This window comes from Danio rerio, chromosome 5 (genome assembly GCF_052040795.2).
Source record: "Danio rerio strain M-AB ecotype USA chromosome 5, GRCz13ab, whole genome shotgun sequence".
Taxonomy (NCBI): Eukaryota; Metazoa; Chordata; class Actinopteri; order Cypriniformes; family Danionidae; genus Danio; species Danio rerio.
The window spans coordinates 29,213,917-29,237,816 of NC_141025.1; the positions used below are offsets into that span (position 1 = coordinate 29,213,917).

Below are 23,900 nucleotides of genomic sequence, written 5' to 3' on the forward strand. Positions count from 1 at the left end.
TGTAGTTTATGACAAAAGATATACTGCGTGACCTCACGTTGTTTCCATGTCACTTCCTGTGTGTGCTTGGCTGTGAGCCGTAGTTTGTGAACTGAGTTGTTGATGATTCCTATTGTAAAGTCATGTAGTGTGAAACCTGTTGTCGATCCATTTTACTGTGTAAACAAAGCAGCCACAAAACGCTACCCCAGATAGTCATAGAGTGTGAAAACATCTGTGACATGTCTACTTCGTGCAGTCTGATCTCGGCATAACAGTGGGAGTGGCTTGTTTTTCTACTGCGAGCTGATTGGATGTAGTACAGTAGGCATTTCATTCAGAAAGATGGGGAAAAGGGTTTTAGAAGAGTTACCTAACAGGCGAATTCTCCTCATCACTTCTGTTTGTTGTCAAAACTGACAGTTGGAGGGGCGTTAAATATCTTAACCACGCCCTATACCTCAAAATCATGAAATTTGGGAATTAAACATTTTTAAGATTTTAATTTTGCATTACAGGAGCATTCTTTTTCTTAATGACATAGATGATTTGTTCACCACAAAACTGTCAATGTCAAAATCATATAGATGACAAAACCATTTAAGCTTAAGTTGAAGCACAAAATACCTGAATATCCAACAGATGTAATGTGTGTCCTCCAACAGATATATGGCCATCATTCACCCCCTGCAGCAGAGGATGTCTGCGACACAGACAAAGGTGGTGATCGGGGTCATCTGGATCCTGGCTCTTCTGCTGGCCTTCCCCCAATACTACTACTCCGACACTGACCAGCTGCCCGGCAGGGTGGTCTGCTACATCGACTGGCCCGAGTACACTCTCCTGGACTTCAAAACAATGTAAACATCTCTATTACACTCAAAAGAATACTTCTGCTGCTTGTTCAAACTAATTATACAAAATTAGTTAAAACAACACAATTTTCAAGGTTTTTTTTCATTATTTTATGTTAAATCCACTTAATTTTTTTTAAAATAATTGATTTATGTTAGGACAACATGAAGTAATTGCGTGGAACCCAGCATTTTGACTTTGTATGATATGTTTGTTTTTTTATAATAACCCATGCCACCATTTGCAGATATTGGAAAAATATTTAGGTTGAGTATTTGTTTTTCAGATTTATGTCTGCAGGGTACAGAGAATTTCCTCTCCAGATCAAATTTCACCCATATTTTCGGATATTGCTGGAAATATTACCTTTATGACTCTCTAATTTGGAGTAATCAAAAATCAGCTCTGCTTGTTTTCTCCCCCCGTAAGTGTTTACTTATATAACGACAGAGAGGAGCTTCTTCATTACAAAGAAAACATTAAACACAGGAAAGTCGTGATCCTGAGAGAGAAAAAGAGAATAGGAAAAAGTGCAAGCCTATTAAAACCAACATAATTGGAAATCTTGCCTAAGGGTGAATGCAATGACTTTACAAGAGCAAACGCTAATGACTGTTGCTTCTAAAGAAATCTAAAGTATATATTCTCTAAAAGTTTGCCTGTGTTTGCAAGCTGATTTTTATCTTAGGTGCTTTGAAAATGGTGCATCAATCTGTCAGACAGTCTAGTCTGATATTAGCCAAGATTATTGTACAAAAAAGATTTGGTTGGGGTCACACTGCTTTTAAATGCAGAGAGGACAGATGTTGGGGAGGGTGTACAGATGTGCTGGTTGTGATGTCACAAAACCGCTTAACTCATGAAATCTGATTATACAAATAACTCTGCTAAGCAATCACATAGACGATATGCCATGGAGTGATCTGAATATCAGGTACCTACACTGAAGAATTTGCTCATTTTGAAGTTAAAACTTGACTGTACACTAACAGTCTTAAGTTGTTGTTTTTTTTTTGTTAAGGGTTTTCCTCTTTTGTTCACAAAGGCTAAATATATATGATCAACAATATGGTTAAAAACTTACAAAGTTTTATATTTTTACAAATAAAAATTTTAAGCAGTCATTGATCAAGTCTATTAATCTATTAATTAATCAAATAATCAATTGCTCACTGTCACTTGTTCTAACTCATTCCATATGCTGACTTGCTTTTACAGATTTTTGTGAAAAGTAAGTATATGAAATGACAGAATTTATTTCAGTTTGAAATCTTTTGTAATATTATACAAACCTTTTGAATCTTTATGGAGTTTTTTTTTTTTTTTTGTCTTTTTCATTTATTTTTTGCGATCATTTTAAAAGGCAAACAATATAAATTCTGGCAAAGGTGCTTTTTTATTTATTTTGAATACTTTGAATATTTAATTTGAATAATATTATAATATTTTGAATAGTTAGTATTTTACCCTTATTTTTTTCATAAACTATTTAACACTTTTTTTATTGCTTTCAAAAACAGTTAACAATAGAGTACAGAAACTTACAATGTGCAAAATACATTTTAAAGAAGGGTGAAAGAAAAAATAAAATAAAATTGAACAAAGTAAAAAACTAAAAAAGACCTGAGGGGAAATTATATGAGGTTTTGAATTGAAAGCCATATTTGACTTTTTAAAGACTTTTTGTTTTTTTAAGCCCATTAAAGACAAAATATATGACTTATAGTCAATTAAATAATATCCAAAATTGGATTTCTTTCCAAAAATGTACACTTGTGAATAAAACGGTTTTACTCGTTATTATAAAAAGATTGACAATGAACTCAATGCAAGATTTAGAGTGGTAATAAAAGAAAATTAAGTCAAAAGTATTTTAACAAATATCAACCTTTGTCTTTTCTGAGAGATAGATACGTAGTTCTGTCCAAAACAGTTTCTATTTAACACTATGTTACGACTTTAAAGTTCAGCTATAGGGGTTAAAGAGGTAGCATATTGATGTGACTCAGTTTATAGAGATTTGGTGGCAAAATAGCAAAACGACAATTAAATAAATTAAATAATGCAAAAATAAGTGAATTATTTACAAAAGAGACAATAATTCAAACAGCAAAAATAATATGTATAAGTTTAAGCATCTCACAAAAGAAAAAATAATCGAGTAATGTGTGCAGTTAAGGGAAAGATAATTTCAAGTGGCGTCAAATAAATTAATATAATATAACAAACAATTTCTCTAAACTGATAAATAGAAAATAAGCAAACAAAACATCTTCAGCACTTACACGCCATGTCTGGACAATACTTCTAACCAAAAATATGCATAGGAAACTTACAGCAAGTGGTGATCACTTCTAAACAGTTTTTTCAGAATTTTCTGCATGGTGCGAGGTGTATGTCCCATGACCTCTAAACTCCTTGATTCAGGGGAATTTAGAAATCAGTGATCAGGGATCCTGAAACGAGTATGTACAAAACGGTAACAGCGTACCACAACTGAAACAAGAACAGAATCAATCTCTAAAGTCAAATCAAAGTAATATCACATAACACAAACCAAAACACACAAACAGAGCAGAAAGGCAAGCAAGGCAATAGCAAGAGAACGAGCTTCCCTGCTCGCATCCCTTTAAACTTTGGGCTTCCTTTCGTGATCGGCAGTGAACAGAGTAGGGTGAACATCTCAAAATCATTCAAAACGCAGATAGAACCTTCTAATTCCAAGGATGATTTTCGAAGTAATTAGAAAAGTAATCAGATTACAATTTTCCAGAGTAGTCAGTAATTTGTAATCTATTACTTTTTTTAATTATCTTACCCAAGATTGACAGTGAAGGTGATGATGTCACAGAGATTAATGATGACTGACGTCTTCACGAACAAAAGGGAAACTGAAGTGGGCTTTCCTAAGATAATTGACAGAGATCGAATAAGAAAGAGAGAGAGCTCACAAGCAAAACAACACAGGCACATACATAGGGCTGTAACATACTAGAAAAAATAGTTGCACTCAGGACCTTCAGGACAAAAAAATCCATATTGAAATGCGCATGTTTCCAAATTGAAATGTTTCAATACATTGACATTTATGTATATTGGCAATGCCTTTTTGAATGTGCAAATTTTAATATGTTGACAAATTTTGTGGTTTAGCCTGTAAAGCAAATAAACCCTTGTTCCTCTTGAGAAAAAGCAGAAAGCATGTTTCACCCCAAATATTAGGCAGCACAAATATCTTCAATGCAAATCATAAAGTTAGCATGAGCAATATTTCAAGCTCATTTGAAAAAGCCTTTTGATTAATTAGTGCAATAGAAATGTGATAGAGCTTGTGTCTGAGAACTGTGCTCTGGAAAGAACACTGCCGCCATCACTTGCTAATAAACAGCTACTTAGAAAAACAATAACACCTTCCACTGCTGGATTATTACTCACTGCAGCACACTTGAACACTTCTGCTAAACAGTTCTCCTGCTATATCCATTTAATTGCACTCCAAGAACAATTTTGACCAATTTATTTGCTTGAACTGTGTTCTTGACATCACTTTGAGCAAATTTTGAGTTTTTGTTATAATGGACAAAAGGTCAAGGCAGTTACAAAGGCTGTTGAAGGGTTATTAGATGCATCACTACTGTCTTTTTGTAGTAACAGAGTAGAGAAACTATCATTTATCCGCCTTAAAAGCCTGGTTTCTTCATCCTCCTTCCCTTTCTTTGTTGGATCATCATCTCTGTGCTTTTCAGCCGTCCGTTTCTGCCTGTCCCTCACATTCTGTTTTGTACAACATTCATGTTTCTGGTGTACTTGTTATGTTCCTCCTTCCTCTCTGCCTTCACCGCTGCGAGTGAAAAGTGCTAGTCCTGGTGTGTTAGTTAGTGAAGGAGTCTGCTTTCTAAAAGGCACCAGAAATGTTCCCTCAAGCACCCCACCGTCTTCCTCTCTCTAAAACTCATTTCTGAATTTCCCCAAACTCCCTTCTTCCATTACCGTATCTTTCACACCACAGTTGAGCTGTGATAGAAGACCTTTTCGCTGGTGTTTCTACCAAGAGGTATAAAAACCAAAACATCAATTTGTCTTCAATTAAGCTGCTTTTCCCTATTTAGCCGTTTTTTATATACCAGCAGGAACATTAATTTATCTTACTTGCTATTTGTGTGACGTTTTAAATAATAAACTTGAAACTAGATACGTTTACTTTAGAATAAATATCATGTATAATACAGCTATAAGACCTTGTTTACAGTTGGCATTAAAATCATGGCTTTTATCATAAGTAGGCAATTCATACGAGTTTGAATTGTTTAATAATCATAGCCGGGTTTTCTAATAACAATCTGTCTTAGCTCTTAAGAGCGTTTTCAACATGCTTATTGTTATAATTTCATGTGTGCATAACTTTCAACCCTCCTGTTTTTCTTGGGATTATCCCGTATTTTTAGTCTTTCTCTAAAGGGTGGCAAATAAACATTAAAGATTCGAGCCTCCCTTTGCTCAACCTATACCGCCGAACCACCAGGGGCCGCCCCTGGCTCTCAAATGTGAGTCTGTTCTGAGCTTTCACTTTGTTTAGGCATGAAAACACTTTAAAATAAACATAAAACTGCACAATTCCCTTCCTTTTCATTATAAGTGTCGTCTCCCCTTCATATGCAATCCTTAAAACAGTCATATAACGTTAGAGGTGCATGACTGTCAGCTGACGCGTTCCATAGTGATAAACAGACGCTGTGTCCCAAACGGATTCTGTACTCGTGGTTTGAAGCGGAGCAAAAGTATGGGTTTAGGGTGCGTGTTTAAACAAATATACACATGATTAATAATATTAATACCTAAGGATGTTGATCTTGGTGGGGGTTTTTTTCAAACACAAGTAATTTTGTCCTAAATGAGCATAAACAGTCAGGAAAGCAATCGAATGCTTTCAATTCAATATTAGATGTGTGCATTTTTATAGTGACACCTGTTATTTAGTGTAATCAAATGAAAGAAAATCTAAATAAATCATTCATTCATTGCTTTTAAATCAGAATGTGTACGTTATACAGTGAAGAAACGGCTAATGAGATTTGATTCTATTTTTTTTAAAAGCTAGTAATTTTAATAAGCTTAACTGTTTGCTAATTTATTTGCTGCTAAAGTATACTATTTATTTTTTCTTTTGTAAATAATAATAATAATAAAACATATTACTGACCATTTAACTGTTTATTTATAACGAAACAGCTCCAAATTAGCATATTTAGTAATTTGGGGATTTTTTAAAGGGGGTCGGGGGAATCCCTTATTATGATGTGCATATCCATTATTTTCACATCCCAATGTTGACAGGTATGTGTGTGCTTCCCACAAAACTGCACATAACATGAATGTGTGAGAACATGTTTTGTGTGCTATACTTAGGACTCAATGTCCAATTGTGAAATATAATCTTATGTAGTCGTATCCTGAACATTTAACCCAATCATAATCATCTCATGTGGATTCGTAATCAAGACAAGTCTATAAAAAGCACTTAGCTGCAGACTGAAGTACTGGCAAATTGGCTGAAAAAACCTAACTAAACTAAAGATTAGAAATTACCAATACTGCTTTTTATGCACATCATGTCACCAAATCATTTACAGACTTTTTGAAGTTTATCCCTATTTTTCCCAGTCTTTGAAGTACATTTTCTATGCTACTTTGATTATATTTTTTGTTCATTCAAGATGTGTACTGCATTTCTTTTCGTTGTTGTTTGTTTTCTGCACTTTTTTAATTATTTGCTTTATAAATCCATACGATAAAGTACAATCAAAGGCTTTAATTATAATCATACTGCACTGCATCTGCCAAATACGCAAATTCAAATGTAACTTTAAATGAATGATTTTGTCTCGGTTGGTTGCAAGAAGGCAAACCCAGTTGCAGCAATGAACAATGCAAAGGGGTTTATTGACAGAATTAGGCAGACAAGGTCCAAACAGTAGGGGCAATAACACAGGGAAGCCAGTGGCACCAAAATGAACAGCCAGCCAAGAGTAGAGCAACAGTGGTCAAAACTAGAGCTAGATTCTGGAGCAAGCCACGTAAATTCCAGACTGGCAGGCCAGGGAAGTCAGAACACAGGATATGACTGGAACAGTACAAGACCAGACAGAAAACAGGCAGCAATACTATACAAAAAAAATAATAAAACTAACTAAATCTAAAGAAATATGAAATTAAATATAAATCCTAGTAGAAAGAAAAATAGACTGCCTTGGGCAATTAAATAAAACAGAAATAAAGACTTCTAGAATCTTAAATAGAGAAATTAAACAAATCAAAAAGACAACTAATAATTAGCTATGGCTGCCTTGATCTGACGTTTCAACACAGTGTTGAGATCCTGAATCGCAAGTGATTCGAAACACTGTACAGTAGCATGATCCGAAACACAACGATCAACACACCAGCAATTCAAAGCATCGGTATTTCAGAAACGTTTCAGGATGTGGTAACTGAAAACAAGAAGGAAAGTCAACAGGAGCACATGACCAACACAAATTAAGGCACAGCGATGTAAAAAGCACACGACAAATGGAAACATTAAACAATGAGACGGACAAATCTGTCAGGTCAGGACCATGACAGATTTTATTTTATCTTTTGATTTTAATTAATTTATGTTTTGCAAAGTTTGTCGTGATTGTGGTATAAAAAGTTTTTATCTTTGTGTTTTTGCAATATTTTTATATACAGTACTCTTTACTTCAAATTAGAGTTTATAATATTGTGATTCAACTCATAGCTACACAAAAAAGACATTTACTGCTTGTTCAAACTATGCATATAAAATGAGTTAAAATAAGTGTGAAACAACACAATTTTTAAAATTTTTTGTACAACTTGATTGTTTTATGTTCAATCTACTTAACTTTGTAAAAAAAAAAAAAAAAAAAAAAAAAAGAAATCTTCAGTTAACTTTATTGTAAGAATTTTTTGGTGTAGATGATTTAATTCTTGGCTTTTAAAGCTTTAATTAAGACTCTCTAAAATAAATTTTGATAAATAAATATCCTTCCTTAACCAGTGCTGCTAAAAAGTTGGAGTATGTTGACTTATAAGCAATGTAACGCAGGTTTGTTTATTCAGCAGAATTTATTCTCCACACTTGTCTTTTGCAAGTGTGATGTATTGTAGAAGGTGCAAAAACAAAGTGGACACTGACATGACAAAGTATAAACACAAGTCACAGTCAATTTATTTGTAAGGCGTGTAAATACCATGTAGAAATGCTAATGTGTCTTAACTGACCACTTATGAATGGATCACTGGAAAAAAAAAACATATTTAAAAACAAGAACTAAGACTGGTTTTGTTTTAACAGGTTTATTGTACTATACTTCAGGGGCTGTTTTAATATTTTTTGATAGGATAAACTTCACAATTTTAGAATTTAGTTTATTTTGCAAGAGGTTAAATTAATTGCAAATTATTAAGCATGAACCACACCTATTCCTTTTTTAAACCATTCCTATATAATGCTATTTTAGTAATTAAATGTAGAACTACACAGTAACAGGAAAACAAAAACAACAACAAAAAACAAGCACATTTATTCATTCATTTTCCTTCGGCTTGGTCACTTTATTAATCAGGGGTCGCCACAGCGGAATGAACTGCCATTTTATCCAGCACATGTTTTACACAGCGGATGCCCTTCCAGCTGCAACCCATTACTGGGAAACACCCATACACACCCCTCTCACATTCATACACATACACTACTGCCAATTTAGTTTATTCAATTCACCTATATAGCATGTCTTTGGACTGTGGTAAAAACAAGAGCACCATGAGGAAACCCACACGAACACAGGAAGACCATGTAAACACAGAAATTCCAACTGACCCAGCCAGGACTCGAACCACATCCTTCTTGCTGTGAGGCATCAGTGCTTACCACTGAGCCACCACAAACATATTTATTCATTACAAACTAAAAAGGCATTTTGCAAACTGACTAAAGAAAAAGAAAACAGTGATTTCCTGGTGAGGCTAAATGCAACCGTGTTTAGAAAAACATCTCTGAGAATTGAAAATAGAAATGGAATAAAACCTTTGTGTGAAGAAATAAGACCACCACCAGCAGCTGCCTTAACTGAATGGAAATGTTACAATATTTAACAGATCTTTTGATATACTTTTGGCAAATAACAGCAAAACGCATTAAAGGTTAATTGGTATGCAACTGCCATTTCACACTCCACCAAGATGTGTTTTGTTGTAGCAGCTGGTTTTTATCAGAACAGTGTGCCTGTGTCAGTATTGGTGTGTGATTTCTTTCAACAACTAACCTTGTTGAAGAAACGCCGACTGAACAGACATTGACAACATACAATGCATCACCTCTCAGCCATCGACTTGACAAAACCAATCTCTAGTGTTAACCTTTGGTTTTCTTTATCTATACCCCATTTGCAAAAGGCTTTTTAAATCCAAAAATCCAACAACACTGCATGAAGTTTAACTTTGCCAATGAAGAAATAAAATCAAACAAAGCCACCAGAAGTAATCTTTTCAGACATTCCAGTAGCCGCTGCAGTGTGAACTGGCTTTAAAGGCTCCGACATATCAAGCCAACAGCTAGTCAAAACAGTTGAATGTTGTTTTGTCCATTGTGTTCTGCACTTTCAGCACTAGTCAGACCCTTTCAGATGCTTTGTATCAAATTGAGCACATTTCATCATTCTGATTTGCTGCTAGAAATAGAACCATTGTAAAAATATGTCTGGTGCAAATATGGAAAAAATAAAAGTTATTACACACTGAATCCGAAATTTTCGTCCATAATTTTTGCATGTTTAAAAATAAATTTGATAATCAAACGGATGTGGAAATTCCAAATTGAAAAAAAAACAAAAAACATTACAGTCGGCTTAAGATTGGCAAGGAAAATTCGGCCCATGCGTCAACCAGCAGAACTTGGGTAGTTAAAAAAACAAAAAAATAAAAAATAAATTTGACCTCAGATTGTGTCAATCGTATTTATACTCTGCCTCCAAACTTTTCCTCTGTAATTTTTTCGCTTCTCGCATCCAAAAAAAAAAAAGCACTTTGAGAGGCGGTATAACAGTTCAGAGCCATCGTACAATCGAAAAAGCTGAATACAAAATGCCGTCATTTGAGCTACAGAAAACTTTATGACAATCACAATGCATAAAATAAAGACAGAATGTGGCGAACAATTGAGAACCCATGACTGGATTCAGTGACTGGTGCACCTCTGCCCTGCTGCTGTTTGGTAGGTGTGTATGTGTGTGTGTCCATACATTTGATATAATGCAAAGACATTATAATAGATAGCGTGGTCCACTTTCAGTCCATTGCTTCGACACATCAACGCGGCCGCCATTTAAATATAGGTAATGCTAGTCTCTGTTCAAGATTTGTTTATGTATGTGAATGTGTGAAGTATCACAAACAATGTATCAAAATTCCAATGATTTCTTAAAATAAATGCTGTATTTCAGGATAATCCAGATAATCTTTGATAATGAGCTGAACTCTCCTTCCTCTCTATGTAGTCTTTCTTATTCCACTTTGCAGAAGAAAGGAGAACAAAGTATCACTGCTTGAACTGACTCTGAAATGTTTTGCGACTCAGTGTGCAAGGTTTGTTTACGTGACAAATTTTTCTACGCATATGACTTAAAAAAAATTGCATACGAAAATTTCGGACTTCAGTGTGCAAAGACCTTTAGTGTCAATTAAAGGCTCAGAGAGATGAAAGGGTGTATTTTCTACAGGTGGTTTGTCAAGCCTACTCACCTGTGTGAGGCACACTCAGAATTAATAATGTTTTGAGGGTTATCGTGTGGTGAGAGAAGAGACTTAGTTTAATATAGAGAGTGTTTGGGGTAACGCATTATAAATTTATATTGACTTTTACAAAATATATTACCTTATAAATAAAATATAAATAACTTTAGTTAGATTGAATCACACACTCAATGAGAGAGCGTGATGTGAGGGAACAGACAGTCAGCTTACACTCATCATTATCAGGTCTCCTTTTTTCACAGCAAATGAGTACGTGTACTGTTCTAGTAACTGATTACCAATGCAATCTCACGGCAATTTGTAACTTTTTGATTTAGTGGCTAATTATGAATTCGTATGATCTAATTTGTACAATTTAGTACGATTTGCTCTTCACCCAATGACGGTTGGGTTTAGGGGCGGGGTTGGGTGCCACGGCTCATTTTTACAATCTTAAATTTTTGTATGACTCAACTCGTACGAGTTTATACGAATTAGCCACTAAACTTACGTTTCCTCGTGAGATCAGGCTGTAATAACTCAGGATATTGGTTTATTTCCAAGTAGGGGTGCTATCTGGTACATTTGTACTGAAGTGCAAACCGTTTCAGGACAACTCTGTCCAATTTAATAAACTGGTTCACCCGATTCATTTAGAAGATCCAGGTTACAACAAATGATTATATTCATAACACAATTAAATAGACTAAATAAAAAAAAAAAACTGTCATTGCTTTTATTGTTGAGGAGATGCAACCACGGTCTAACGTTATTGCAGAAGCGACGTTTTGTAATATAGTAACATATATAGTTTACATTTGTAAAGGCCATGTGAAGCAATTTATTCCATGTATAAAGCTCAAAGATTTATTTTGATTTGGGGATGTTTTTTATCGTATTACTGTTCATTTTGATATTAAACTTTTTTTAATAATAAGGTTTAAAATCTGTTTTTGCCTTAATATATATTATTTCATGTTTGTAGCCTCCTCTTAGGCTTTATTGCAGTCTTTATCTCAATGGACATAAAAACATAATAACAAAAAACATTCAAAAGTAGCAAACACATTACATGCTTTCAATAATCTGTATATACAGCATATTTAGCTCTGGGCTCAGAAAGTTCTCAAAATATAATTTTATCCTACATTTTTAAAGGAAAATGAAGGTGTAGCTTAGGTGGTTGTTAAATGCAGAGCTTCTCAATAAAACGGTGAAAAAACACCTGCAAGTTCTGAAAGAGATCGAACCTCAGCCAGGTAAGAAAAGTAACACAAAAGTAACTCAAAACTAAAATAGCACATAACTTTCCATAAAAAGTAACTAATTAATGCAGTTAGTTACATTTTTGGGGGAGTAACTCAATATTGTAATGCACTACTTTCACATGTAGCTTTCCCCAACACTGAATATAAACATTTAATAAATAAATGTAAACATTTAATTCATGACATGCAAGGACAAAATGCATGTATTAGTTGGCCAATTACTGTAGTCTTTGCGGTGTGTTCAAATACAGCTTGAGGGGAAAGGAAGACAATGTCACAGTCGCAAGATCACTGTCATCAACTCTGTGTGACAAGGCATCCTTAAAGGAATTAGAAACAAAGAAAATAATGGAGAAAAGTTTCAAAGTGAAACATTTGCCTCTCAAGCACTTTTATGCCATATTTTGTTTAGATATTTTTAAAATGAAAATCCTCCACTAACTTCTGATCGCATCGAAATTCTGACAACCAAACAGAGAGTACTAAGCGCAAGCATCTTCAGAGCCACATGGTGTTGGATGCAGTCACTCAGCAGGAGACCAAACTGTCTTCAGCGCTGGAAGCAGTGGGCTGTTCAACAACAATAGCATTACACACAGTGCTGCAGTCGTGTAGTTTGTCTAAAATAAAGTGCTTTAATTTAGCTCACATATAAATCTTCCTCAGATACATAGAACTAAAACCATCCTGTGCGCAGCCTAATACTCATAGACTTACGCACAGATTATACATAGCAAGCTCACGTAATGAAAAATAATCCCCTCACTGTGAAAAATGCTGGGTTCCACATAATCAATTTGTGCTGGGACAACATGAAGGAATTAAGTTAGCTTAGTTTTTACAAATTTAAGTGGATTTAACAAAACAATTACGTTGTATCTAAAATAACTCAAGAAATGTGCTGTTTTGAGTGCTGATATACTAAAAAAAATCCACTTTTTGAGTGCTGCTGTCCCAGATGGCATGCTTAACAATCACCCCAGCTAAGTCTGAGTGGATGTTGCGCTTATTATTTTTAAAATGAAGCTATAAAGACTTGTTTAAATGAGGTTAAGTGTGCCAACCTGAGATGAGACCTGTCTGGCGTTAGCATAATAGATGAGTCTGATTAGAGATGACACCAGGTCTGTTTCACAGGCTGTGAACTGGGTTTGAAGTGTTGCACAGCACACTGCCTGCTCTTATTTGCGGCTTTGCTGTGCTGGGTGTTATAATAGACTGCAGACACATGCCAGAGTATAAATAGTCTGGTGTGTTATGAAAGCTCACATGCAACATACCTGACATGAGCTCACATACTTATGTTCAAGAGCTGACAAATTATCTGTATGTTACTCCGATAACATTCACATACGTTTACATATGCTTTTGCACTCGCTTACACTCCAGACCACCCAGAGAATTTGTTTTTCCCCACAGAGGAAGAGTTAAAGGGATAGTTTACCCCAAAAAAAATTTTTTTTTAATTGTATTTTGTTTCATTGTTTTAAAACTTTGAGTTATTTCTTTGGGTAAGCACTAACGAAGATTTTTGAAGAAAGCTGGAAACCTATTTGATTTTCATACTATGGAAGTCAAAGGTTACAGGTTTCAGCTTTCTTCAAAATCTCTGTTCAATTTTGTGTTTGATAGAAGAAATGAACTCACAAGTTTATTTAACTCACAAGGTTTGAACTTGAGGGTGAATACACTCTAAAAATATATCTGTAAATAACAGTTTTTCTGTATTTCCCCCCTAAAAATTTTTAATTTTAGGATTTTAAATTGCAATATGGGCCCTTGGTCCTTCTTCCAACAACTTTTCTCCCTGAAAAGTTTGGAAAAGTGACTTTTAATGAAAAACTTTAATAGTTTTAAGTGAAGTATTGTTTGTATTGGTGTTGTATATTATGCTGCAAAACCTGGTAATAAGCTGCCAGTACATTTTCTGTTTTTTTACAAACTTAGTTCTCTAAATATAATTTCTTTAACAATATCTTGTCTCAAACTACAAAAATGTCAGTAAAAGTAACTTAAGTTAGTTTAGTAAAGTAAGTTGACAGAGTAGAGATCAACATCCCATAATGCAATTCACAACCGTAAATAAAACACAAAATACATAAACTGTTAATTAACATATATTTTTTACAGTGTTGATAGTTAGTAAATTTTTATTTTTGGGTGAACTAACCCTTTAGGGGTTTCGTTTATAGTGCTTTGCTTAAAGTTATACTTTGCCAAGAAAGCTAAATAAATACTCATATTGGTCCAAAGCTGTATGACAGAACAGATGGCTTCCCTTATGAAAAAGGTTTATTCTAGTGTGTGATTATTAGTATCCTTCTTTCAAACTTAAACATAAGTATTCTTTCAATCTACTTTTATTGTACTTCTCTGAAATATTTTGCACTTAAGTACACTTAAAAAGTATTTTTGCTGCTAGTTCAAACCACTCATTGAAAATGAACTTTACAACATTTTATTTTAGGAAAACTAACTTTTTTTTTCTTCAATCTGTTTAAATTTGTTATGTCAGTTTAATCGTGCAAAGCAGTGGCACAGTAGTGCTGTCGCCTCACAGCAAAAAGGGCGTTGGGCTGCTGGTTCCTCAGATTATTTAGTGTGTACTTGACTTAGATTGATGGAAAATCAAAGTATAATTCTCTTTTGCTTGTACAATGGCATATACTACAAAGTACGTCATTTAAGTATGTAACCTTTTTCATATTACATACATTACATGCTTTGTCATCATTAACAAAATATCTCTACTTCACTGAAAAAAGTGAAATAAACTTAAAATAAAAAATAAAATAACTAAGAGCACACTAACTGAACCCTTTCAAGTACACTTGCAGTACAAAACTACTATTTAACTAATTAATAATGCTTGCAGTATCAGTGCCAGTAGTAGTCTTTCAATTAGCAGGCTGATATATAACACTACAGACATGTAATGTCCCTAATTTGACATTTAGTCATTTAGCAGATGCTTTTTTTCCAAAACGACTTACAAATGAGGACAAGGAAGCAATTTACACAACTATAAGAGCAACAATAAATAAGTGCTGTAGGCAAGTTTCAGGTATGTAATTTTTAAATAGTTTTAATCAACACAATTTGAGGTCCTTTGCCACTTTTTTCTCCTTGTCCCATGCTTTCCCATAAATTCTCTACTGTCCTATAACATTCCTAAAATATAACTGAAGAAGAGTGTACTATCACAAATGAATTACTTACTACAAGTAAGATTACTACAAGTTACTACAAGTAACTACTATAAGATTTACTAAGGTTTTAAAATGATTAAATTGTATTTACCATTAAAATATATATTTGAGGTACTTAGCGACCCAGGACATTATTCATTACCCTCCCCCATTTGTTTTGTTAGAAATATAAGTCCGGGTCACTAAGCCCAATATGTTGGCTGTACAGTAATAATGATTGTCGAAAATTAATACATTTCAACATTAAACATCTTACCTTTAACACCCAACTCATCCACTAAACAGCCAAGCTTAAAGTTTGTGTGAATTGTGAATAATTAATACACTGAGGTTTTTATTTTTGGTAATCTTCAATGAAAATTGGACTATTTGTTTCCATATTTGGAGTGATGGTCCTTCTCAGATTGTCAACTTATTCTTAACCCCGCCCCTTTTGTGGTTAGTTTTCTGCGAGGCAATGATGTGCAAAAAAGAAAGCCCCGCCCCCAACTCAATATTCTGTTTCAGTTGGAAGTACATCAACATTCTGAAATAAAAACCTCAGCAACTTTCAGTTCACGCAGACTTTGATACTGCAAAAGTAGGGGCATTCATACACACACTGACTCACAAATCTAAATATTCACAAGCTGCATCAGGCGGTCCAGATTAAGAAAGCTACAGATGTCATGTTATCTAGCCCACAAAAATAAAAAATTTGAATAATTATATTCACTGTGACTACAAGAAATGGAGAGATGTATGATTTTTATCTCAGCCCCTGCCACTGTTCTAACTCTTTCATGGTGTCCTCTGGCTCTGTTTGATATGCGCTACACATTTTCCTCATCGCCACCTCAAGACTGACAGCTCCTGAACAACATGTGGCCAGTGGCTTTCAGTTTATCGGGTCTCGAACTTAGACGTCTTTTAGGAGGACCCACAGGCTTGCCACAGGCTCCATTTCCCCCTCCTTCCGTTTTGCTCTTTCCTTCTCAGCTCTTGCGAAAAAAGGGGGAAATTGAGCTCTCTTCAATCTGGATTCTGACAGGGTGCGCTCTGCAGAGTGCTGATTTCTGCAAATTGCCATGAAATTCAACCAGCGAACTCACAGTGCAGTCAGCTATATATATATATATATATATATATATATATATATATATATATATATATATATATATATATATATATATATATATATATATATATATACAGTTGAAGTCAGAATTATTAGCCCCCTTCCAATTTTTTTTTTTTTTATTTATTTATTTTTTCCAAATGATGATTAACAGAGCAAGGACATTTTCAAGTCTGATATTTTGTCTTCTGGAAAAAAAGTCTTATTTGTTTTATTTCGGCTAGAATAAAAGCAGTTTTTAATTTTTTAAACACCATTTTAGGGACAAAATTATTAGCCCCTTTAAGTTATATTTTTTCTCGATAGTCTACAGAACAAATTATCGTTATACAATAACTTGCCTAATTACCCTAACCTGCCTAGTTAACCTTATTAACCTAGTTAAGCCTGTAAATGTCACAAGCTGTAAAGAAGTGCTTTGAAAAAATATCAAGTAAAATATTATTTACTGTCATCATGACAGTTAAAAAAAATCAGTTATTAGAGATGAGTTATTAAAACTATTATGTTTAGAAATGTGTTGAAAAAATCTTCTCTATGTTAAACAGAAATTGGGGAAAAAATAAACAAGCAGTCTAATAATTGAGGGGGGCTAATAATTCTGACTTCAACTGTGTTTATAATTATTTTTTGTTCCAGACATAACTGATGCAAAATGCTTCAGTAATATAAACTAGAATTAATTGTTAGTTTTAATAAGGTGTCTGAGAAAAGCAAAACAAACATTGAAGTCAAAATGTCACAGTTGGTGGCTATTAGAAATTAATAAAGAGACTAACAGTGGGGGTAAATGTTCAAAACTGGGTCCAGCTAATAACACATCAGTACGAGTATACATTTAAAAAGTAGACCAAATACCTAGGGTCTGGTCTTCATACCTCACTTAAATGATCTAAGATGATTTGGCAGATACTGGATCTTTTAATCTTAATAACTGATCTGGCTAATTAGGTTCTTCAAACAAGTTCCTGAATCAGATTAAAATGTCTTGATGAACTGATCTGAGATCGCAGCGCGTGTTGTAAAGAGCAGATCTTTCCGTCCTTGAAATCATGATCAGCAATGCAACGATTGGCTAACGGCACAGCATCGTAATTACATCGTCTGATTAATAGTTAAATCATCCATGTGAGCAAAATGACATAAAATTTGTAGTAATAGGGTTGTTTAACATTATACGCAAAAACTTTTCACCTTTGTTGTGGGCTGCATGCTTTACACTTTCATGTGTCAAGAGTGTCTAGCAATTTATTTTGTTTTCATTTAGAGAGGATTCTTCAATATAGAGGATTTCTTTAATATAGTAGTCTACTCAAGTTTCTTAATTTTCTAAATTTTTAAAATGAATTTTGCAACAATAGAAGTATTTTGATATGGGTAAAGGGGTCTGCAACTTTTGCGAACCATCAAATCACTGTCATACTAGCTGACAAAACATGTACAGGACTGCATAAACTTTTATTCCTTTAAAAACACAGCTGAATAGGCTATGTGCATGTCTATTATCATACACAAATTGTACTAAAGCTGGTACCTCAAATAGTACGCAGTTGTATCTAAAAATTCCATATGAATAAATTTTCTCTTTGAACACCTTAGGAAGAACCACCCCATGTCTTGCTTTTATTTCAGAGTGCAGATTGTATCCGTTTTATTTATATTATTTTTTTATTATTTTAATATTTTTTCCAAGTGTAACTACTACTGTAAGAAAATATTAACATTCGGTACGTACTTTCAGCATTACCCTTGTTAAAAATGACCCAAATCTAATCCTGTTTATATTAAATAAGTCAAGTCAATGTTTATTATAAAGCGCTTATATGGCTTATATGATTCTTATATGGTATTAAACCCGAAGAGTAAAAATGGGTTTTAAGACTAGATTTAAAAACAGAAATTGTTGTGGCCTGCCTAACATGGAGAGGCAAATTATTCCAGAGCTTGGGGGCCACCACTGCAAAGGCACGGTCCCCCCTGGTTTTTAACCTTGTGCATGAAACAGTCAAAGGTAGCTGATCAGCACATCTAAGTGCCCTTGATGGAGTGTACAATTGGAATAATGAAGACAATATTTTGGTCCTATTCCATTTAGGCATTTAAACAACAAAACTAGAATCTTAAAATGTATAATAAACTGTACAGGAAGCCAATGAATAGAAGCCAGTATGGGTGTAATGTGCTCCTGTTTGCAAGTCCCCGTCAGCAAATGAGTAGCAGCATTCTGCACCATCTGCAGTTGAGGAAGGGAGGTATGGCTAATACCCACAAAGAGGGCATTACAAAAATCTAGCCAAGATAAACATATGTATAAACCTTTCATAGTTGTTAAAAGACAGAAAAGACTTTCATTTGGATAATTGCCTTAACTGGAAAAAAAACTAGCTTTAATTACCGAATAATCTGTTTATCCAATTTGAAGTCACTATCCATAATAACACCCAGTTTTTTACAGTAGGTTTTACAAAAGGGTTTAACACACTAAGATCCAGACAATCCTGAGTTCCCCCTGATCTAAATACCACCACTTCTGTCTTTTCTTCTTTGCACATTAAAAAAATAAATAAATAAATAAATAATAATATATATATATATATATATATATATATATATATATATATATATATATATATATATATATTTATTATTATTATTATTATTATAATAAAAATTTAATGTCCTTAATACAGTCCAACAATGGTGTTATGGACCCAGCATCTTTTCCATTTTAAGGGCAAATAAAGCTGTGCATCATCTTCATAAAAATAAGCCTGCTCCTGAGCAGGTTTGAGCTACCAGAACTGTTACTATGAAAACATTGAATTTGAATTTTGAACTTTGAAGAACTAAATGATCCTGGATTGTGTCAAATCTTCAATAACCAAATCCAGCTAATTGAGTGATCCAGGTACAAAGAACGGACCCCCGGTTAATAATTTACTCAATAAAACAGCATTAATTTAGGATTGAAGATTTTTTTTAAGGAATAAAATATTTTTTTAAGACGTATTTTATAGTTATTGTGAAATATTATTAGCTTTTAAATTAGCTGTTAAAATTAAATTTTATTATTTCAAATTATATTTATTCATGAAAAAGATAAATATTTAATCTTCACAAATAATAGGTGATTTGAATCTGATACGCTAACCCGGTGCTCAGGTTTGTTTTTCATTGCTGAAAATAGTTAATTGAGCGTCACGGTGGTGCAGTGGGTAGCCCAATCGCCCCACAGCAAGAAGGTCACTGATTCGAGCCCCGACTGGGTAAGTTGGCATTTCTGTGTGGAATTTTTATGTTCTCTCCGTGATTGCATGGGTTTCCTCCAGGTGCTCCGGTTTCTCCCACATGCGCTACACAGAAGGTGAATTCAATAAGCGGAATGGGCTGTAGTGTATGTGTGTGAATGCAAGAGTGTATGGATGTTTCCCAGTGTTGGGTTGTGGCTGGAAGGGCATCGGCTGCATAAAACATGCTGGATAAGTTGGCGCTTCATTCCGCTGTGACGACCCCTGATTAATAAAGGGACTAAGCTGAAAAGAATAAATGAATGAATGAATGAATGAAAAGAGTTAATACAGTATATTTAATGTTTTTGAAACATTAAATATAACAATTAAAAAAACAATTAAAAAAAGCATCGTAATATATGATTTAAAATATAATGTACTTTTTTATCATTACCTTACACTCAGGACAACATTTTTCCACATCTAACTACATCACCGGCCACATCTTTTTTTAATTCCCAGTGTAATTAGGGCAATTCCATAATAGGTCAAGCATTTTGCTGGTAGCGAAATGATGTAAAGTATAACGCTAAATAAGGTATAATCACCCTGTCCAACACATGTAAACCATATCAGATGTTCCAGTCTCTCTCGCTTCCTGTTTTTCTGAAGTGACTGACGTGCCCAAATCCTGAAAGCATGAATTCAAAGATTGTTTTCGCAAATGTTCCTCAGGGATCCAGGGGAGATTTAGAGGAGAAGCTAGAGGACACGCAGAGGTGAGAATGAGAAAACACAGCCTCTATTTGTTTTATAATTATATTTCTGTCTAGTCTCATTGCATACTTTTACCTATTCTTGGACTCCATTCAAGCTAAATGAAAGTGTAATTTATTTTCGCCACTGCAAATGTCCTCAACTAATAACAGAGGCTGTTTCTTAGATGGCAAAACATATATAAATAGTACATTATTTATACCTAAAAGTGTGCTACCTTGAACATTGCTTCATTAATCCTAGGATGTTCAAAAATCAAATGTTCCGTTTGCCAATTTTCATTAGTTTCTCTCATTTTCTCATTCCGAAGTTGATTAGCATAGAAGTATTGCAATATGCTGCTGGAACAATACAGTAGCTCATATTTTAAATGTCATTAGTGAGCTACTGATGCATGAAAAAACAGACACTCCGAATCTAAAAAGTGCGGGAAGTGTGATACTGACTGGAAGTGTTTTTCTTTTTTGTCTTCAGCACAGTTGTCAGACACTTTGTCATAGCGCAAGCAGAATTTCTCGGCTTTGGCATGGAAAGGAATCAGTCTGTTTGGCATATTGTGCATCTTTTCATTACCCGTGACTGTGAATTGACCGGTTGTTTCAACATATGGTGTTCTAATTTACTCAATAACCTAAATTGCCACTTAACCACTATTATATTTCTTGTAGGAACTGCTCAGCGATGTTGATGAACTTTCCACATCCGCAGATGAAAAAGCAGTTTGTCTTTGGCATTTTTACCTTGCTGGTCTGAATGGTTTCGAGCACATGAAAGTTTGTACGTGGCGTCTGAATGAGTTTAATAGCAGGATGGGACAAAACGGATAGACTTTTTTGGCACAATCAGAGCCTTAAAATATAGTTGACTTTTCTTAGGTAATCTTAAACCATCCGCATTACGTAAATGATAATAATCATGTGCCAAACCTTTGTACGGATTACTGATGATCTCTGCAGATGCTGGAGTTGTGTGACCTCAGAGACGGTCAGTTATAAAGCAAGGTTTTTGTTTGCTTGTATATTCTTTGCTAGATTTTAATATTAATGAATTGATCAAAATGATTGTATCTGTATAGTTAAAGTGATAGGTCATTTAAAATAAGAATCCTGTCATCATTTACCTCTACATCCATCTATCTTCTGTAGCACACACATAAATCTTTTGTAAACTAAACTAAGTAAGTGATTGGGGTCTGTAACAATTTCAAACTCCACTGACTTTCATTGTAATCATTTTTCAAAAAGAAAGTAAATCATACTGGGTTGGAAGGAGATGACAATAAATAACAGCTGACCATTTTTAGTTCTAAAACATCCAGAGCTAAAATGCAAACACTTTGACATCATGTTGTAACCTTTGTATTTAACACCAGCTATACAAAATAATACATAAATAATATTGTGTATGTTTACTGGTTAAATATGTGTAGTAAATTTATTCTCTGAAAGTATATTCTTAAGTATGCAGGAGCATAGTTTGTTCTAATTGTAACATCATACAGTATAGTTTAAGATGTGTATATCATTATACATACACTGTAAAAATTCCTGGTTGCCTTAAATTTTTAAGCTGAATCTGTGTCCATTGAACTTATATTAAGTTAAACTGACTTTAAACATATGCTGTCATGACTAATTGTTCATTTATATATATATATATATATATATATATATATATATATATATATATATATATATATATATATATATATATATATATATATATTTATTTATTTATTTATTTTTTCAGCATAAGCAGAAATATACAATCAATTGCACTTTAAAACGTAAATGTGAAGTCTACTACATTAGAAGCTCAGCTACAGTTGCATGTTTGTTTTTAAGCTATTCCACCACAGGGCAGATTTGTTTAGAAGACGGTAAACAGCAAATTCTAGTATGCTTGTATAGCTTGACCAAAACATTGAGTACAAGTATAGGGCAAACATAGTTTGACTTTTCTGTCAATATTAGTGATGTACTCATAATTTAACTTGCAATGCATGCTGGGAACTACATTTCTGCAGTACTGGACTACTGTATTTTCATTAACTAACATTTACTAACATGAACATATACAGTAGTAAATGTATTGTTCATTGTTTGTTCATCTTAGGAAATGCATTAATTAACATTAATTAATGAACATTATTGTAAAGTGTGACCAAAAAATAATAATAAAAAATTAAAGCTGTTACCATTTCCTCCTCCATCCGGATTAAAAGTGTTTTAGTTTCTCTATCTGACAGCAGTCTGATAACATCATTTAAACATCATTTAATTCTGAGTGTGTGTGCGCATGTGGATTTTGACATTACATGCCCCTTTGCATCCAAACTAGCTGTAAATGCATCTTCATCAAACAAATACAGTACTTTGTGTATAAAGAAGGCATCTTAAGCTATGAAACTTGCAGGCTAATTTTTAAGCTGTTATAATATTTTTATTTGTAAAAACATCAAGACAAATTCTATTTCTCATGTCATGACCCTTTTAATAGCTACAGTAGTCGTTTGGTTCCATACTCAGCAAGCATTTAATGTTTTTAAAAGATGTCTAACAGGTGTCAATAGATGTCTAAACATAGTTGTCTTGGTTAAAATAAGGCTATGATTAGTCTGTCAGTAAAAATCTAATAGACGTCTAAGACTAGGCCAAAACTAACAAAACTAAACTAGTCATCAAATAAGCTGAAATAAATGACCACACATATTACGTCTGCCTAATGGGTCTATTTGACCACTAGTCTAGTTTTGGGCTATTCTTAGGTGTCTATTAGATTTTTGCACAAATTTAGCCTTGTTTTAGCCATGCTATCTACATTTAGATGTTAGTTAGACACCACTTAAACACAAAATTGTTTGCTTGGTACACACTATGTAATATTTTTATCACCATAAGAGTTAACAGGATAATTAATGTGTTTAACAGTAGAAAGAAACGCGAACACATTTGAAACAGGTGGAGGATGAGTAAATAATTGCCGAATTTTCCTTTTTGGGTGAACTATACTTTTAATTTAGTTGTCATTTATAAATTTGTGAATAGAACATGATTATCCAACGCAATCTTACGGCAATTCGTAACTTTTTGATTTAGTGGCTAGTTCGTATGAATTCGTACGATCTAATTGGTACAACTTAGTATGATTTGCTCATCCCCCAATGATGGTTGGGGTTAGGGGTGGGGTTGGGTGCCACGCCTCCTTTTTAAAATCATACATTTTCGTACGACTGAACTCGTACAAACGAATTATCCACTAAACTGACAAAACGTAAAATGCTTATGTTTCCTTGAGAGATCAGGCTGGATTATCTGATCAAATTTAGCTTTAATGCATCTACACAGCTTTATCTCAGTCTTTCATTTTCTTTTTAAACTCTTTCTCATTCTTTTTTTGCTCCTGCTTTCCTGATTGCACTCAGCTACCAGTGAAATGTTGAGTAAGATATAATCTGTGGTCAGCATGAGGCGACTGGACCGATTCGCTTTACTCATCAGTGTTTCTTTGTGCCATACCTGGTTCAATCATCTCTCCTGCTCACATTCTCCACATTGGCCATTAGTGGAGGAAAAGAGTGGGTGAACGGAGCCAAGAACACGTCTCCTCATGACAGCCTTCCACTGGTGTCACTAAGGAGTATGAAACAATGGAAGTATAATTAATCATGGCC

The 23,900-nt window shown here is 34.0% G+C and overlaps 1 protein-coding gene and 1 long non-coding RNA gene across 3 annotated transcripts in view; one reads left to right on the plus strand and one right to left on the minus strand.

Moving 5' to 3' along the window:
- tacr1a (tachykinin receptor 1a) overlaps nt 1-23,900 on the plus strand; it is a 52,599-nt gene that overhangs the window by 14,552 nt on the left and 14,147 nt on the right. The window contains 1 exon segment of the mRNA NM_001270478.1: nt 645-839. Coding sequence (NP_001257407.1) covers nt 645-839 — 195 coding nt within the window.
- LOC141385822 (uncharacterized) overlaps nt 607-23,900 on the minus strand; it is a 95,282-nt gene continuing 71,988 nt past the window's right edge. The window contains exons 8-12 of one of the 2 annotated variants that reach the window (XR_015491258.1): nt 23,746-23,859; nt 3,653-3,740; nt 3,171-3,290; nt 1,201-1,336; nt 607-827 (exon numbers count right to left, since the gene is read on the minus strand). This is a non-coding gene — a long non-coding RNA (uncharacterized LOC141385822). The remainder of the gene's footprint in view (nt 828-1,200; nt 1,337-3,170; nt 3,291-3,652; nt 3,741-23,745; nt 23,860-23,900) is intronic. The other variant, XR_015491257.1, reaches the window with a different exon arrangement.